Genomic DNA, 17469 nt, shown 5'->3' on the forward strand with positions numbered 1-17469 from the left:
TTTATATTCTGTTTTCAAGGCTTTGTCTTTTGAGTCATGGCCCGGTGTCTCCTTAGCCAAGTCAGTTCCCTGTAAGGCAGGGGGTAGGCCCACTCTTTGTACTGTGCCTGCAGTACTGTTAACAAAATGATTTTTCCTCCTGGAGTAGGGAGGGATTGTAATTAACCTTATTACCTGCAAATGCCATAATCTCTTTAAGCACTATGTCTAGAGAGTAAACTGTTTCTTATTTTCTCATTTTACTTTTTAATCTTCTCAACATGGTCCAGTGCAAAGAGCAAAAGTCAGGAGGCCCACATTCAATGTCCAGGTCCTCCACTTACCAGCAAATAGCTTAATTGCAGTTTACTCATCTGTCAGGTAGGCAATATTTTGAGAAACAGATGAGAAAATAAATGAGAAAACACTTCATAAAATCTAAGACCCAGAGGAATGTGATTCTTGAGGAGCCTGGCAACTTGGACATATTTTATGAAAGCTTACACCCGACATGTGTTTCAGGACTAATGTCTGAGTCATACTTTTCTTGGAATAATTTTAGCAGAGACTCTCAATGAATGTAATCACATTTCATCCTGTTTGCCTCAGGCTTTGCTGATGGGACTAGTGTCCCAGGATGACATAGATGAGTCAGGCTGGTGGCAGTACCATGACATGAAATAACCTTTTTGGGTACATCCTTACCACTCAGCCTTCGAAAAATGAGAGAATTTAATGTTAGTGGGAGTTTAATGTTAGAAACGGGACTGAAGAATGCCGTTTCCCCACATGTCTTGAGGTAGATGGAGAAAGCATGGGAAAGAAACTGGGTTTTTCCTGACACCCTTTCACCCTCTCCTTGGCTGAACGTTTCTGTCTTATTTTTCTCTAGTTTCAGGCCTCATAGATTTATCTGCACTTAGAGCAACACTTTACTGGGGAGCAATTTATTATACAAAACCTCTGATGATTTTTTCTTCCAGGTTAAGGTAATCATTGAGAAAAGTGACACGTTTGATATTCTAATGGCTTCGAATGAAATAAATGCCACAGGACACCAGCAGACGGTTCTGGTTCCCAGTGAGGATGGGGCAACTGTTGTTTTCCCGGTCAGGCCAACACATCTGGGGGAAATGCCCGTCACAGTCACAGCTGTTTCACCTGCTGCTTCCAATGCTGTCACCCAGAGGATTTTAGTGAAGGTAAACACTTGAAGTCTAAATAAGTAGAATGGAAATATATAATTGAAAAGGAAACAGAAGGTGGTTTTTCTCTTGGTTAAATTTGTTTTCAAGACTGAGCAGGTCATCTCCTCCACCCTCCTGGTGATGCCTAATGGTTTTCTCATCTGAACGTAAAAACGTATCACGTATGTCTTTAAAGGTAATTGCCAACGTCTTCTTTAAGTTTATAGTACGACTATAAGGCAGGTTACATTTACAGTCTGTGTGACATTGGGATCCTATTAAATCATGCCAAGTTAATACGTAGATTTTGAATTTTGGAATCCCTCAGTACAGGTAGAAGAGGTTTTGTAGGTTTTTTCAGAGAAGACAGTATGCACCAAAAGACAACTCAGCACAGTAGATAAGCACTTGTGTTCTGGAGTAAGACAGCTCTGGGTTTCATCCCACCTTTGTCAAGGGTGCCTTTGCACAAGGTACTTAACCTCTGTCTTTGGATAATAAAAGGACCTACCTCAGAGGGTTTCTCATCACCTTTTCATCTTCTCCTCTATCATTTCCATTGCCATTCTATGAAATGTTTTGACTAATTTAACTAGAAAGGAAACAGTTGTTCACAGATTTGAAGCAATAATCAAGACACTGTAGGTACTTACCTAACCATATACAGGCCAGATGATTGACTTATTATCTGCATATAGTTCTCTGTAAACAGATGAGTAGGGACCATGTTAATTGTGTTCCTTTTTATCAACAGGCTGAAGGAATAGAAAAATCCTATTCACAATCCATCTTATTAGACTTGACCGACAGCAAGCTACAAACTACCCTGAAAACGTTGAGTTTCTCCTTTCCTCCTCATATAGTGAGCGGTAGTGAGAGAGTTCAGGTCACTGCAATTGGTAAGAACAGATTATATCACCATCGCGACTGGTTTATTTGTATATGATACTACATATTTTTCATTTATTTGTAGGGATATTTTCTTTTTTTAATTACTTTTTAAAATTGAAGTATAGTTGATTTACATTGTTGCAGGTATACAGCAAAGTGATCCAGTTATACATATATGTATATATATTCTCTTTCAGATTCTTTTCTGAAAAAGAGTAGTTTATTACAAAATAGTTTCTAGTGTATTACAAGATATCGAATATAGTTCCCTGTGCTATAAGGAGGTCCTTATTTAGGTGTATTTTCTTATTTAATCCTAATGAGAAGAAGTTGCAAAAAGTGTTTAGTTGGTGCCAACCCTGATTACAGTAGGAAGGCAGGTAAGATGTGTGTCCTGGACCAGTTCTTCTCAGTCTTCAAGGTGCCTGTGAATCACCTGAGGAGCTTGTGTGAAGGCAGATTCTGGCTTGGTAGGCCTGGGGTGGGGCCTTGGATTCTGCATTTCTAACAGGCTCCCAGGTGATGCTTCTGGTGTGCAGACCACTCTTTTGAGTAGCCAGACCACACCATCGTATGGTTGTTCTGCCTCTGTGGCTCTCAACCACTGGTGAATATCCCTTCTGCGGAGCTTTGGAAATACACAAATATCTGGGATCCACTCTCGAGCTATTCAGTCAGAATCTCCTGGGCTGTGGCTAGGGCATGTATGTTTTGAAAAGGTTCCACGAGTGCTTCTGGTAACCAGAGGTTGAGGACCACCGCTTCTAGCAGTTCCCTGTGCAGACACAAGTACCCTTTACAGTTTGAAGCTACCCACTGACTTCGTCACCCTCTCCTAGTTACCTTCTGGTAACCCCAAAGTCCTTTCAACTATTAGACAGAGCTGCCACACAAATGGTTTATTTATGTGGTTGTGCTTTGCAAATAACTGAAAGAAATATTTAGATGAATGACATCTAAATATCGGGTTGGCCAAAATGTTCGTTAGGGTTTTTCCGTAAGATGTTAATGAAACTTTTTGGCCAACCCAATAGTTTAGATCTTTGAGGTGTCAGGACCTAAGGCACTTTTTCAGAGGTTCTTTTAAATCTCCCCTGCAAGTGTCATGCTTTTTATTATAACCTCAAACAACCAGTTCCTCTAGAGAAGACTTTTTTGGGAGAATTAGATATAATTCTTAAAAAGAATTAAATAAGCTTTCTATTTAGGGGAATACATTCTGCCTAAGAACCTCCCACAGTGGCAGGATGCTGGGAGATGATGTGGTACACACGCACACACACACACGCACACACACGGAGGGAAGAAGCCTTGAAGTTGGAGTGTGTACCATCTCTCCTTATGTTGGATTGAGTCTGCTATTGTTATTGAAGTGCTCTGAGGTTTAATTTTGAAGCTTGATTTAAATAATGGTTTCTCGGGTGTTATTTTTATATGGTATTTATATATTAAAAAAAACCTATTTGGTAGCCCAGATGTGTGAATATTAGCTTGCTTCTGTGGATTTTGAGAGTCTAAGTTTATGTTCACTTTGAATATTAAAAACATAACCTGCAGTAGTAATAAAAATAAAAAACATAACCTGCAGTGGTATTTATTTCTCTGTGTTAATATCTAAAGTTTGAGACATCGTACGCTAGCATGGCTGCAGCCTACCCACCTGAAGATCTTCCTCTATATTTTGGATTCATTTTTTTTGGAGCAGATTTTTACTAGGTATTTGGACTTGGAATGGTGTAAGTTTCTAAAATAAACCACATTGATGAATATTCTTCTCTATACAGTTCAACCGTAATGAGGTCAGAATTAGAACTCAGCCTTTACATTTCTAAATTCTTACTTATTTTCTTGAGTGATGGTGTTAGACTGTGGTTAGAGGAAGGTGGGTAAGCGTGTGTTTTGTTTAACTTTATATTACTAACTTTGAAGAATATTTTTAATCCTTTTGATCCTGAGATTTATCAAAACGCTTATGCTTGTTAGTTCTACTTTGTTGTTGATAAATAGAGCACATTGAAAAATACCACAACCCTGCCCTGAAAAACATCATTTCTCAAGCATTTGTAGTGTATTAGTAAGGAAATCAAAATAAAGTTCTATTTATGTGAAGCATATTAATAATAAAACATTTCTTTCCCATGTAAGAATGATGGTTTCCTAATGCAATTCCTGACATTTTTGTTCAGAAATTTTATTTTAAACTTGCTTTTTGCTTATATGTACTGTATCTTTGAGCTAAGAGTCTCCTAATTTGTCACATAATCTACAAGTTCAGTACCACGGTATTGTCATTTATCTGACCAGTCTTCCTAAAAGCTTGATGTAAAGTTTCTATGAATACTATGTTCCACGCAGTGGAACAGTAATATTGCTTCAGTGTCAGATGCTTTCTGCTCTCACTGTCACCAGGAGGTACAGTTGCTGAGGATTTGCTGAATGTAATGAATATCTTGTGCTTTCAGGAGATATTCTTGGTTCTTCCATCAGTGGCTTAGCCTCACTGATTCGAATGCCTTATGGCTGTGGCGAACAGAACATGATAAATTTTGCTCCAAATATTTATGTTTTGGATTACCTGACTAAAAAGAAACAACTGACTGAGAATTTAAAAGAAAAAGCCCTTTCATTTATGAGGCAAGGTAAGCATTTTAGAAACGTACTTTTCTTTGTAAAAATACATTTATTCTTTTCTTTTTTCTTTTTCGGTCAGAGTTGACTCTAGACCGTATTTCAAAATAGACAGATTTTGTCTTTGCTCTGTGCTTGTGGCTCTAGATGGTGTGGAATGTGATAGAAGTGTGAGCAGTGGGACGCTGCCGCCACTTGTCCTCAGCTCAGGGCTCACTGATGGCTGCTAACATGTTTGTTAAGGATTTTGTTCCTGGAGGGGTTTGTATTTTCATAAGGGATTGGAAATTTAAAGCCACTTAAAGATCTGAAGGAATGAGTATTCATTCCACATTTCTAGAGCATCTCTTAGGGCCAGGGTCAGTTCCAGTGCTGAGGAAGCAGCAAGTCAGGCCTTTCCTCCCAGGGAAGTCCCTGTTCAGTGGAGAAAGTCCACTGGTAAACACACGAGGCTTCCTGTGGTGGGGACCTTCTCAGCGCATTTAACATTTCAAGTAGTTGAGGGGTTAGGAGAGAAGGGTGTGTATGGGGGCCCCTGCTGGACACTCGGGAAACGCCACACCGGTGGGGACTCTGCCCTGGCTCCTGGAGAGGCTGATACTGTTTGCAGACACCAGGCTCTGTGTCTACAAGTTGCTAATAACAACAGATAACATCGGTTGATGCTTACTGTGTGGCAGGCAGTGTTCTAAGCACCTTACATAATATCTCACTTACGGGTCACAATCAGTATGGTTATCATATTTTAAGTATGTAAATACAGGAGCTTCTTTTTCCAAGTTTGGTTATAATTAAGTTTAAGCAGTGGTACCAGGGGCTCTGTTTGGTACAGTGTGTGCCACGCTAAAATCAGGTGAGATCTTTGCACATTGCCATATATTTAAAGAGATGAGTAAAAAATATTTTCGCGGTTTAATTCAGCACCTTTTTAAGACAAGATTCTGACTTGTATTTGAAACTTAGTTTGGCTAGTTTCAGGTAGGGAGTATGTAGGACCTAGACTGGTGCTTTATAACTTGATACACATTCTTTTGGATATTTTAATAAAATAAAGTAAAATATTTTAGAAAATGCCATTGATTGCATATTTTATATGCTTTATGAGCTATCACGTTGGCTTATCAAATATAAATGCTTTAAAGAGACAGAATACATTTTATTTTTTATTTTTTTTCTATTCTTTTTGCGGTATGCGGGCCTCTCACTGTTGTGGCCTCTCCCGTTGCGGAGCACAGGCTCCGGATGCGCAGGCCCAGCGGCCGTGGCTCACGGGCCCAGCCGCTCCGCGGCATATGGGATCCTCCCAGACCGGGGCACGAACCCGTATCCCCTGCATCGGCAGGCGGACTCTCAACCACTGCGCCACCAGGGAGGCCCCAGAATACATTTTATAGTTTGAACCATTTAAGGAACAATAATTCATGCCTTAAAAATAATTTGAGTTTCTGTCCTAGACACTTTGCTCTGGGTTAGTAGATGCCCTAAAAAATGAACAGTCCAAATCCTCAGTATCTGTTTTCTTTAAAAGGAGCGCTGGTCCCCAGGCCCATCCTGGCGAGGTAGGTGCCAGAATGCAATTTCAAAGCAGCCCTGCACTGCTTGGGAGCCGTCATCACATTTGCTGGTTGTTCGAAGGCACAGAGCAGCCAGAGGGCAGGAAAAGCTTTGTGGGCAGAATGAAGAGCACTGCAGCCGTGAGGTGGGCGATTCCCACCAGGGGAGCAGCAGAGCCGTGGTTACAGCGCCGGCGGTGGAGACCAGGAAGCCTGGGCTCTGAACGCTGCCTCCCGCTCTGGGCTGGTTTCCCCAGCCTCGTCTTTCCACCTATAAGACATGGGTAAATAAGTAGCCACTTCTTAGGGCTGTTTTGAAGACTACATGAGGTATTTTAACACAGAGTAAATGCCCAGTAACTGTCAGCTATAATATGGTTAGTGGCATCTAACTAGGGAGATAGGGTCTAAAGTCAGCAAGTAAATTCTGTCCGTTCTACCTCTAAAGACAAGTGGGAAATTTCCCCGCTCTCTCCACCCCAGGCTGACTGATCTACTCTGACTTGCCATTGCTGACCTGGCTACTCCAGCAGCTTCCTAAATAGACCCTTTGCCAATATACTCCTTCAATACAGGCTCTGCATATTTTATAGTAAAAGGGATCTTTTGATAATGTCAAAATCGCATCACTTCCTTAAATTCTCCAGTGGGTTCCTCGCCTGGGCCTGCAAAGCCCTGAGTGAATGCCAGGCCCCATCTTTCACCTCACCTGAAGCCGCCCCCTCAGGGCTCTGTCAGCCTGCATCTGGCATGCTCTCAGCTCCATGGCGCTGAGGGCCTTTCCACCTGTCCTGCCTTCTGGATGCTCTTCCCCCAGATCTTCCCAGGGCTGGTTCCTTCTCATCATCCAGGTGGTGTTTTCCTCAAAGTGGCCTTCCCCGACCTTTTAGCAGCTCTCACTTAAATTATTCCATTGTGTATTCTTCATCACACTTAACGTTATTTAAAATGTTCTTGATTTTCTGTTATCTGACTGTCTCCTGCCCTAGAAGGTAAGTGCCCTGATAGAGGGGACTGTGTTGAATCCCTTCTCCATGGGATCACCATATGGGCCCCTCAGCAAGTGCAGAATGGGTGAATGCATTCGTATCAATATTAACTTCTTTGGGCTTTAGGTTGATCGTCGTCCTAATGTGGAGATTGGGTCTAGAAGATCTCTCCGGTGTTTCCACGATGCATGGTTGTTTCTAAACACCAAAGTTTCTCCTTGGCTCTGGCACGTTTTCATGAGCTAGGAAATGTGACCTGAGGTTTCAGCGTGTTACCTTTTGAGCTGGTGAAATGGCTGATGGGAATCAGTCCAGTGAGCTCCTCAAAATGTATCTTTTCACATTGCAGAACTAAATTATATTTCAAAGTAGTGGACAAAAACTTCTCAGTGTAATGATTTTCATTATGAAATCAGTGTCTCATTTCAGAGACTCTGTTTTTTCTTTTGCTATCACATTTTCCAAAGTTTTTTTTTTTTCAAATATACTGCAATTGTTTTTATTTTTTAAGGAATTAAAGTGGCTTTGGCGCAAGTCGTGATTTATATTACTTAAATGTCAGTTATGAACAGCGCATGGTTTTCCTTAAATCATGCTTGGCCCAGGAGCCCAGTAACCTAACTTATTGTTTTTCTGGTCAAAACAATAGCTACATCATTGAATGAAGTGTCTTTCACTGTCAAAAAGAAAAATAGAACCGTAACATGGAAACTGTTTTTGATAAGGACTAGAAATCCCAGACCTGTTAATTGGAGATTTAAACCACTTGTTTTTCTCAAATATTTAGATTGCAGTGCATGTGGTTCCGTTTTTCAAGTAAGACTCAGACCAAACTTAGTTGAAAACACATTATATTTTCTCTATTGGAATAAAAACAGGAAAAAAGTAGTTTCCAGAATTCTGATGCTGCATTTGGCCATCAAAAGAATGGCTAGAGGCAATAGTGAACATGCTAAAAAAGAAAACGTTGGTGAAGTTCTCACTTTCCATTTCATGGCAGAGAGAGTAAAGAAGTTGATGACAAATACTCTTCTTTTAGTACAGAGAATATTTTTATCAGCTTTTAACCAGAGAAAGTGATTGACACAGCCACAAGCAGCCAATTTTACTTCATTTATTTGTATGCAATTTTGACACTTGTGGTAAACTAAGTCAAATTATGTTCAGAATGTTAGTTTTCTATGCGTTTCTATGAGTGGTACTTGCCTCTTTATTATGATAAATTGTAAATATTTTCCATTCATAGCTACTTGAAAGAAAATTCACGACCCACTAAGTATGTATCTTGTCTGACTCTTTATAAACAAAATTTCATGAATCATTATATGAAATTTTTGAAGTGTCTGTTAATTCTGATGATGCTGTTACTTTGTAACTCAGGAGCTATTCATAAGACTATGAACTTGAAGGCCATACTCTATAATTTCCTCATAAACTTTTGGAAAAAAACATCTTTTTGCCCATCTCATCTATCATGATGAAGTCTCCAATTTAGGTGATTACCCTGGAACACTGAATTATTGTACTAACAGTAAACCTTATAGCTGAGCTAGCTGTCTGCTTCTCTTTTTTTTCTTTTTTTTTTTTTTTTTTGCTGTACATGGGCCTCTCACTGTTGTGGCCTCTCCCGTTGCGGAGCACAGGCTCCGGACGCGCAGGCTCAGCGGCCATGGCTCACGGGCCCAGCCGCTCCGCGGCATGTGGGATCCTCCTGGACCGGGGCACAAACCCGTGTCCCCTGCATTGGCAGGCGGACCCCCAACCACTGCGCCACCAGGGAAGCCCTGTCTGCTTCTCTTATGGAATTAGATGACTTGGAGGACAAGCAGCCGAGGGTTCTCTAATGATGCAGGTCTGGCTTAAGACAAGGAAGGACGCCTCACAGGAGACCTACTTGGTTTAGGTTCCCTTCTGTTTTGCCCAGGGAACAGAGCTGGAGGTTTGGATTTTCAGTTTCATCTAAACCAGCTCAGGAAATGTACTCCATACCTGGAGACTGTCTGCAAGTCCTCCTCCTCCTCTGGGCTCGCCGCTCCTGGTGGAAGAACTGTGCTAATTGTTGATATTAATGGCAACTCTTGGAGGGCAGCCAGCTGAGGGGTCATTTCCATAAACACTGATCTCATCTCCATGATCTCATCTCTCTGAAGGTTTTACAATAACTCATACTTGGAACTGCCATTGTTGATGTGATTCAGGGCCTTGGAGGCACTAGGTCCTCACCTAAGGTTGGTCCATCTTCCCACAGAAGCACCTCCTCTAGTGATGGAGGGACCTGGAGCTTCCCTTCCCCTCCTCCTATACCAGATGGAGTTCACAGGTGAACTCTGCTACCTGGTAGATTTACTCCTGAACTGGAAATTGAGGGAGAATGTCTTGGCCTCTTTTGCTCACTTCCTTTGTGAACATTAGAAAATTACTCTGCTTCTCTGTGATCCTTGACCAGCCCTGACAAAGGAAGAGATGATATGTTGCGTTTTTTTCATGGTTAACTAAAACATGTTAGAGTGAACTAAGGTCGTGTTAATGGTGCCTGTCATTTAATTTTTTCCATTCTTGTTTGTTTTCCTTTTTGAATATGTAAAACATTAACATGCTTCCAAAAGTCAAACTTATTCTAAAAGGTGTATGCAAAGGGGTATCGTTCCCTCTCAGATCCCTTCTCCCTACCCTCTGGGGGTAACTGCGTTACTTTCTTGTTTAGATTCTCTCTCTCTCTCTTTCTTTTTCTCTGTTAGCAGAAATTAACGTATGTTTTTTAATTTTCTCTTTTTCTTACACAAAAGGTAGTACACTCTGTGTGCTATTTTAGACTTTGCCTTTTTCACTTAACAGTATATTCAGGAAATGGCTCTTCATCAGCTCAGAGAGAGTCCTCATTCTTTGCCACAGCTGCGTAGTACTCCGTTGTACACGTGTACTACAGTTGATTCAACCTGTCTCCAATTTGGTGGCATTTAGGTAGTTTCCAATGTTTTTGCAATTACAAATAATGCTGCAATCAATAGTCTTCTGCATATATATATTTTTGTGTTGTTGGAGGGATATCTTCAGATATATCCTTAGAAGTAGGATTACTGGGTCAAAAGGTATAGACATTCTACTGCACAGGAGTTGTACCATTTGGAATTCCCTCTAGCAATGGATGAGTACTGGTTTCCTTACAGTGTCCCCAACAGGATGAATGGTCAAGCTTTTGAATCTTTGCTAAAGTGATGGGTAAGAAATGGTATCTCAATATGTAGTTTTACTTTGCATTTCACCTATTATGAAGTTGAACATTTCTTCCTATCTTAAGGTCTGTCTTTCTCTCTTTGTTTTTTGTGAAATGTCTGTACTTGTCTTTTGTCCATTTTTTCTCTATAGGAGTTTTTTATCTTTTCCTCTAAATTAAAAAAATTCTTTATGTAATCTATATGTGAAGATATATAGTATTAATATATAAAAACATATACATAGACTTGTATAGTATTAATGTTAGGAAGATTAGCCATTTATCCATCTTATATGTTGCAAATGTTTTCCTTTAATTTGTCATCTGTTTTTCAACTTTGTTTATAGTGTTTTGCCATGGAAAAGTTTGAAACAATTTTTTTGTAGTCAGTTATTTTTTCTTAAAAATTTCTTAAAAATTTTTCTTAAAAATTCTTAAAAATTTGGTTGTTAGAAAGTCTTTTTCTACACCTATGTTACGGAGCGATATCTGTTGTTTACTGAGAGAATGTAAAAGGTACTGCGTGAAGGACTTTTCATATATTAATCATTGAAAGAGCTCTATGAATTAGTAGGAAGCAGCAGCTTTGGAGACAGATTGACCTTGGCTAGTGCCTTACTTCAATACCTATGAGCTGTGTGACCTTGCACATGATATATTCTAAGTTCAGGCCTCTTCATCTCTAAAAAGTGGATAATGATAGCCTCTACATCATAGAGTTGTGGAATTACCTGAGTTAATACCTGAAAATGGCTTTGAGCAGTTCCTGACACCTAGTCACAGTTGGATAAAAGTTGGCTGGTTAGTTACCATGCTGTAATATTTCAGTTTTAAACATAAAGAGTATAACCTAACGCTCCCTTCTTCAAATTAAGAAAATTCTCTCATCACTTAAATGCTGTTTACACCTCTTTTACCATAGGTCTTAAAGATCACTGTGAAACAGTGTCTTGTTTTTTATGCATTTTGTCTTACTGTAGCTTAAATCAGATACTCAGATCTGGCTGGGGTTTCTTGTGGAAAGGCTCAATGAGAAAAGTTTGGGACCTGGCAAGAGCAAATTAACGAATTTTAAATGACTAATGCTCATATTTTGTTAGTCAAATATGAATAATTAATTATAGTTATTGATGCTTCTAAAATGTGGTATGCATAAAGTAAAATTTTTTTGTCACTAGAGTTTATTGGGGATTGAATTCAACATTTCACCAGTGTTTATGGTTGCTAGGCACTACATGGCCATGCTGCTGGGTTCATTCTGTGTGCCCTCCCCTCCTATAGTAGAATCCTGTAGTTTTCAGGAAGAATTCTTGGTTATCAGAGAATCACTGATAAAGCCTTGAGTTGGAAATGTTTTTGACTCCTGCTTAGGCTTACTTTTTAATGATAAATTATGGCTAATATCATTTTTAGCGAGTTGGTTTGTTGGGCTTGTCTGGTGACTCTTTCAGTGTTTGGCCTATGATTTCGTCACTGGACTTTGAGACCTGCATGCATTGCTTTGCAAATATGAAACATCTGCCTCTATTTTCAACCATTTATTTGCAAATATGAAACATCTGCTTTTATTAAAGCAGATCTATGAGCCATAAGCCCTCCCCAATTTAGTTCTATACTGAGACTTCATTACCACCACCATGTTCTTTTTATTTAGTGAGAACTTAGAGTTGACGTTTGAGCAGACCGGTCAGTTTGGGGGTTTACCTCAGTTGGTCATGACCAAAAACTTCTAGAGCCACTGTCTTAGATTATTTAGCAATTTTCTCCCTTCTGCTGGTGGTCTAAGAATAGAAAGTATTTTTACTTCTCGTTTTAGCTTTAAATTTTAATTATGATACTGTAGCTATTATTTTTCTTAGGTAGCAAACAATTTTAGATGACTAAGCATTGAAACCATTGTAGTTAACACTACAGAGTTAAATACTCTGCTTTTTAATTTACTTGCTTTTGAATGGATAGAATTGTTGTCTGTGTGACGGTATTCTTCTGACTTTATTTCAATTTGGGGCTATCGTAGTTCTTATTTTATGCATTCTACTTGAAAAGTCCTGATGTTCTTAATCTCCCACAGCACATGATATAGAAAATATTCATCGTTAGTTGATTTCATGTCTTCTTTCCCATTCTCTGCCCATGTTTCCTCAATATGAAGTCATAATTAGAAACTTCCATTCATTGCAACTTGATTACATTGATTATCTGTCTATTTTGGTGTCTTCAGGTTACCAGAGAGAACTTCTCTATCAGAGGGAAGATGGCTCTTTCAGTGCTTTTGGGAATGATGACCCTTCTGGGAGCACTTGGTAAGTGTTTTTGCTAATGGAACAAATCCATGTCACCGAATGGGCTCTCACTAGGTCACGATGGCCATGAAATTGACAGATGTGTCTCTGTATCAGATTGGAGGCTGCTTTTTCCATAGCCTGGCTTTAAAAGATTCTCCTTTTTAAATATGGTTTTAAAACACTAGTACATCAGATGTTTTTATTTAGAAAAGATAAGTCATAAATCCTCCTCTTTTTTGGTGGGAAAAGCAGCAATAAATTATGATGATGGTGCAGCTGGTAAGAAAAATTGGTTAGAAATACGGAGTACTGTGACATAGGTCTTTTTTTTTTTTTGCGGTACGCGGGCCTCTCACTGTTGTGGCCTCTCCCATTGTGGTGTGCAGGCTCAGTGGCCATGGCTCACGGGCCTAGCTGCTCCGTGGCATGTGGGATCTTCTGGGACCGGGGCACGAACCCGTGTTCCCTGCATCGGCAGGCGGACTCGCAACCACTGCGCCACCAGGGAAACACGACATAGGTCTTTTTTTTTTTTTTTATATACACACATTTTTAAAAAAATTTTATTTATTTATTTTTGCGGTGTTGGGTCTTCATTTCTGTGCGTGGGCTTTCTCCAGTTGTGGCAAGCGGGGGCCACTCTTCATCGCGATGCGTGGGCCTCTCACTATCGCGGCCTCTCTTGTTGTGGAGCACAGGCTCTAGACGCGCAGGCTCAGTAGTTGTGGCTCACGGGCCCAGTTGCTCCGCGGCATGTGGGATCCTCCCAGACCAGGGCTCGAACCCGTGTCCCCTGCATTAGCAGGCGGACTCTCAACCACTGCGCCACCAGGGAAGCCCCAATGTAGTTTCTTTAAGGTTATTTTTTGTGCATAAACAGTGATGAGGTTAAGTAATGAACCTCCAGAGTTTCCTCCAGAATGAAATCTCCATATGGCTGATTTTGGATGATTACTCTCTCCTTGTACTATCTTCAAGTTCATTTTTCACTCAGAAAAAGATTGGCTAATTGTATCAGTAGAGTTAGATAAGGTGTGCCGTGGTAACAACCCTCTAAATCTCAGTGGTTTATTAATGAAGGTTGTGCTCATGCTGCATTTCCACTGTGGCTCAGCAGGGGGCTCTGCAGTCTTTGTTTCAGCCACCAACTCGCCCTGAGCCTCTAGGCTTGCTGCAGCCTGGGGACAGAAGGCTGGAGTATCCAGCAGTGGCAGTTAGAAGCTTCAGACCAGTATAAGATTTCTTATCACTTTATCATGACCGGAGCTGGCCCCATGGCCATGCCTAACTTCAAGCGGGCAAGGAAGTGAATTCTTCTGCATACCCAAAGTGAAAGAGAACTGCATCATATTGAATATTAGTAATGTTTGCCACACTAAATCTTTTATAGGATGAAACAGATCTGCTTCACATTTTCTTTTGGCACGAGTCAGGATGTAGATCCATAAATAGAACGGTTTCAGTGTTTTATTGCTTGATGTTCTTTTCACCTCAGTATTTAGTGTTCTGTAGCAGACATTGACATACTTTTTCTTTAAAGGGTCAGATAGTAAATATGCTAGGCATTACAGGCCCACAGAGCCTCTGTTGCATATTTTTCCTTTTTCCCTCCACCCTCGCTTTCTTTCTTTCTTTTTTTTAAAAAAATAAATGTATTTATTTATTTTGGGCTGCATTGGGTCTCCGTTGCTGCACGCAGGCTTTCTCTAGTTGTGGCGAGCTGGGGCTACTCTTCGTTGCAGTGCACAGGCTTCTCAGTGCGGTGGCTTCTCTTGTTGTGGAGCACGGGCTTTAGGCGTGCGGGCTTCAGTAGTTGTGGCACACGGGCTCAGTAGTTGTGGCTCACGGGCTTAGTTGCTCTACGGCATGTGGGATCTTCCTGGGCCAGGGATCGAACCCATGTCCCTTGCATTGGCAAACAGATTCTTAACCACTGCACCACCAGGGAAGTCTCCACCCTCACTATCTTTCTCCGTTTAAAAACTGTTCTTAGGTGGAGGTTGGGGACTGTGCAGTGGGGAGAGGCACATATAAATAGACTGTGGGCTGTGTTTGGCACAGACAGATTTGGCCTACAGGCTGTAATTTGCTGATTCCTGTCCTATAGGAGAGAAAATATCCATTTCTTCTACTCAAAAGCACAACAGTTTGATTGTGAACTAAACATACTTCATCCACTGCTTTAGGGTTGAGCTAAGTGTGTGATGAGATCTTCCTTGGGAAATACCCGGAACAGTCCAAAGATGAATAACCTTGGAAAGTTTATTTAACTCTCTCTGAGTTTCGAATTCTCAACCTTTAAAATCAAGAGGCGGGATTAGATGATTTCCAAGTTCTTTACCAACTCTGCTCTTTTGTGAGTTGACCTGGAATTTCCCAGCCACACGCAAGGGGAAACCGTGCCCACTGGCCCAGCTGAGTTGTTCACTTTGTTGTCTCTTTATCGTCTTTCTTCCTTTTGTTCTTTCTTCAGTGATTGGCCCTTTGGTGAATCTTCTTTTTTTTTAATTTTTTTATTTATTTTTAAATTTTGTTTTTATTAGTTTCTGCTTTATAACAAAGTGAATCAGTCATACATATACATCCGTTCCCACATCCCTTCCCTCATGCATCTCTCTCCCTCCCACCCTCCCCATCCCACCCCTCCAGGCGGTCACAAAGCACCGAGCTGATCTCCCCGTGCTCTGCGGCTGCTTCCCACTATCTATCTACCTCACGTTTGGTAGTGTATACATGTCCATGCCTCTCTTTCGCTTTGTCACAGCTTACACTTCCCCCACCCCATATCCTCAAGTCCATTCTCAAGTAGGTCTGTGTCTTTATTCCCGTTTTACCCCTAGGTTCTTCATGACATTTCTTTTTAAATTCCATATATATGTGTTAGCATACGGTATTTGTCTTTCTCTTTCTGACTTACTTCACTCTGTATGACAGACTCTAGGTCTATCCACCTCATTACAAATAGCTCAGTTTCGTTTCTTTTTATGGCTGAGGAATATTCCATTGTATATATGTGCCACATCTTCTTTATCCATTCATCCGATGATGGACACTTAGGTTGTTTCCAGCTCCGGGCTATTGTGAATAGAGCTGCAATGAACATTTTGGTGCATGCCTCTTTTTGAATTATGGTTTTCTCAGGGTATATGCCCAGTAGTGGGATTGCTGGGTCATATGGTAGTTCTATTTTTAGTTTTTTAAGGAACCTCCATACTGTTCTCCATAGTGGCTGTACCAATTCACATTCCCACCAGCAGTGCAAGAGTGTTCCCTTTTCTCCACACCTTCTCCAGCATTTATTGTTTCTAGATTTCTTGATGATGGCCATTCTGACTGCTGTGAGATGATATCTCATTGTAGTTTTGATTTGCATTTCTCTAATGATTAATGATGTTGAGCATTCTTTCATGTGTTTGTTGGCAGTCTGTATATCTTCTTTGGAGAAATGCCTATTTAAGTCTTCTGCCCATTTTTGGATTGGGTTGTTTGTTTTTTGGCTATTGAGCTGCATGAGCTGTTTATAAATTTTGGAGATTAATCCTTTGTCAGTTGCTTCATTTGCAAATGTTTTCTCCCATTCTGAGGGTTGTCTTTTGGTCTTGTTTATGGTTTCCTTTGCTGTGCAAAAGCTTTGAAGTTTCATTAGGTCCCATTTGTTTATCTTTGTTTTTATTTCCATTTCTCTAGGAGGTGGGTCCAAAAGGATCTTGCTCTGATTTATGTCATAGAGTGTTCTGCCTATGTTTTCCTCTAAGAGTTTGATAGTTTCTGGCCTTACATTCAGGTCTTTAATCCATTTTGAGCTTATTTTTGTGTATGGTGTTAGGGAGTGATCTAATCTCATACTTTTACATGTCCCTGTCCAGTTTTCCCAGCACCACTTATTGAAGAGGCTGTCCTTTCTCCACTGTACATTCCTGCCTCCTTTATCAAAGATAAGTTGACCATATGTGCGTGGGTTTATCTCTGGGCTGTCTATCCTGTTCCATTGATCTATCTTTCTGTTTTTGTGCCAGTACCACACTGTCTTGATTACTGTAGCTTTGTAGTATAGTCTGAAGTCAGGGAGCCTGATTCCTCCAGCTCCGTTTTTTGTTCTCAAGATTGCTTTGGCTATTCGGGGTCTTTTGTTTTTCCAAACAAATTTTGAAATTTTATGTTCTAGTTCTGTGAAAAATGCCAGTGGTAGTTTGATAGGGATTGCATTGAATCTGTAGATTGCTTTGGGTAGTAGAGTCATTTTCACAATATTGATTCTTCCAATCCAGGAGCATGGTATATCTCTCCATCTATTTGTGTCATCTTTAATTTGTTTCATCAGTGTCTTATAATTTTCTGCATACAGGTCTTTTGTCTCCTTAGGTAGGTTTATTCCTAGATATTTTATTCTTTTTGTTGCAATGGTAAATGGGAGTGTTTTCTTGATTTCATTTTCAGATTTTTCATCATTAGTGTACAGGAATGCCAGAGATTTCTGTGCATTAATTTTGTATCCTGCTACTTTACCAAATTCATTGATTAACTCTAGTAGTTTTCTGGTAGCATCTTTAGGATTCTCTATGTATAGTATCATGTCATCTGCAAACAGTGACAGCTTTACTTCTTCTTTTCCAATTTGGATTCCTTTTATTTCCTTTTCTTCTCTGATTGCTGTGGCTAGAACTTCCAAAACTATGTTGAATAAGAGTGGTGAGAGTGGGCAGCCTTGTCTTGTTCCTGATCTTAGTGGAAATGGTTTCAGTT

The 17469-nt window shown here is 40.3% G+C and overlaps 1 protein-coding gene across 1 annotated transcript in view; it reads left to right on the forward strand.

Moving 5' to 3' along the window:
* Positions 1-17469, forward strand: part of CD109 (CD109 molecule) — a 128155-nt gene that overhangs the window by 84628 nt on the left and 26058 nt on the right. Inside the window, exons 21-24 of the mRNA XM_082633497.1 lie at positions 963-1181; positions 1921-2065; positions 4520-4696; positions 12663-12744. Coding sequence (XP_082489623.1) covers positions 963-1181; positions 1921-2065; positions 4520-4696; positions 12663-12744 — 623 coding nt within the window. The remainder of the gene's footprint in view (positions 1-962; positions 1182-1920; positions 2066-4519; positions 4697-12662; positions 12745-17469) is intronic.

This window comes from Mesoplodon mirus (genome assembly GCF_964341445.2).
Source record: "Mesoplodon mirus genome assembly, chromosome: 10".
Taxonomy (NCBI): domain Eukaryota; kingdom Metazoa; phylum Chordata; class Mammalia; order Artiodactyla; family Ziphiidae; genus Mesoplodon; species Mesoplodon mirus.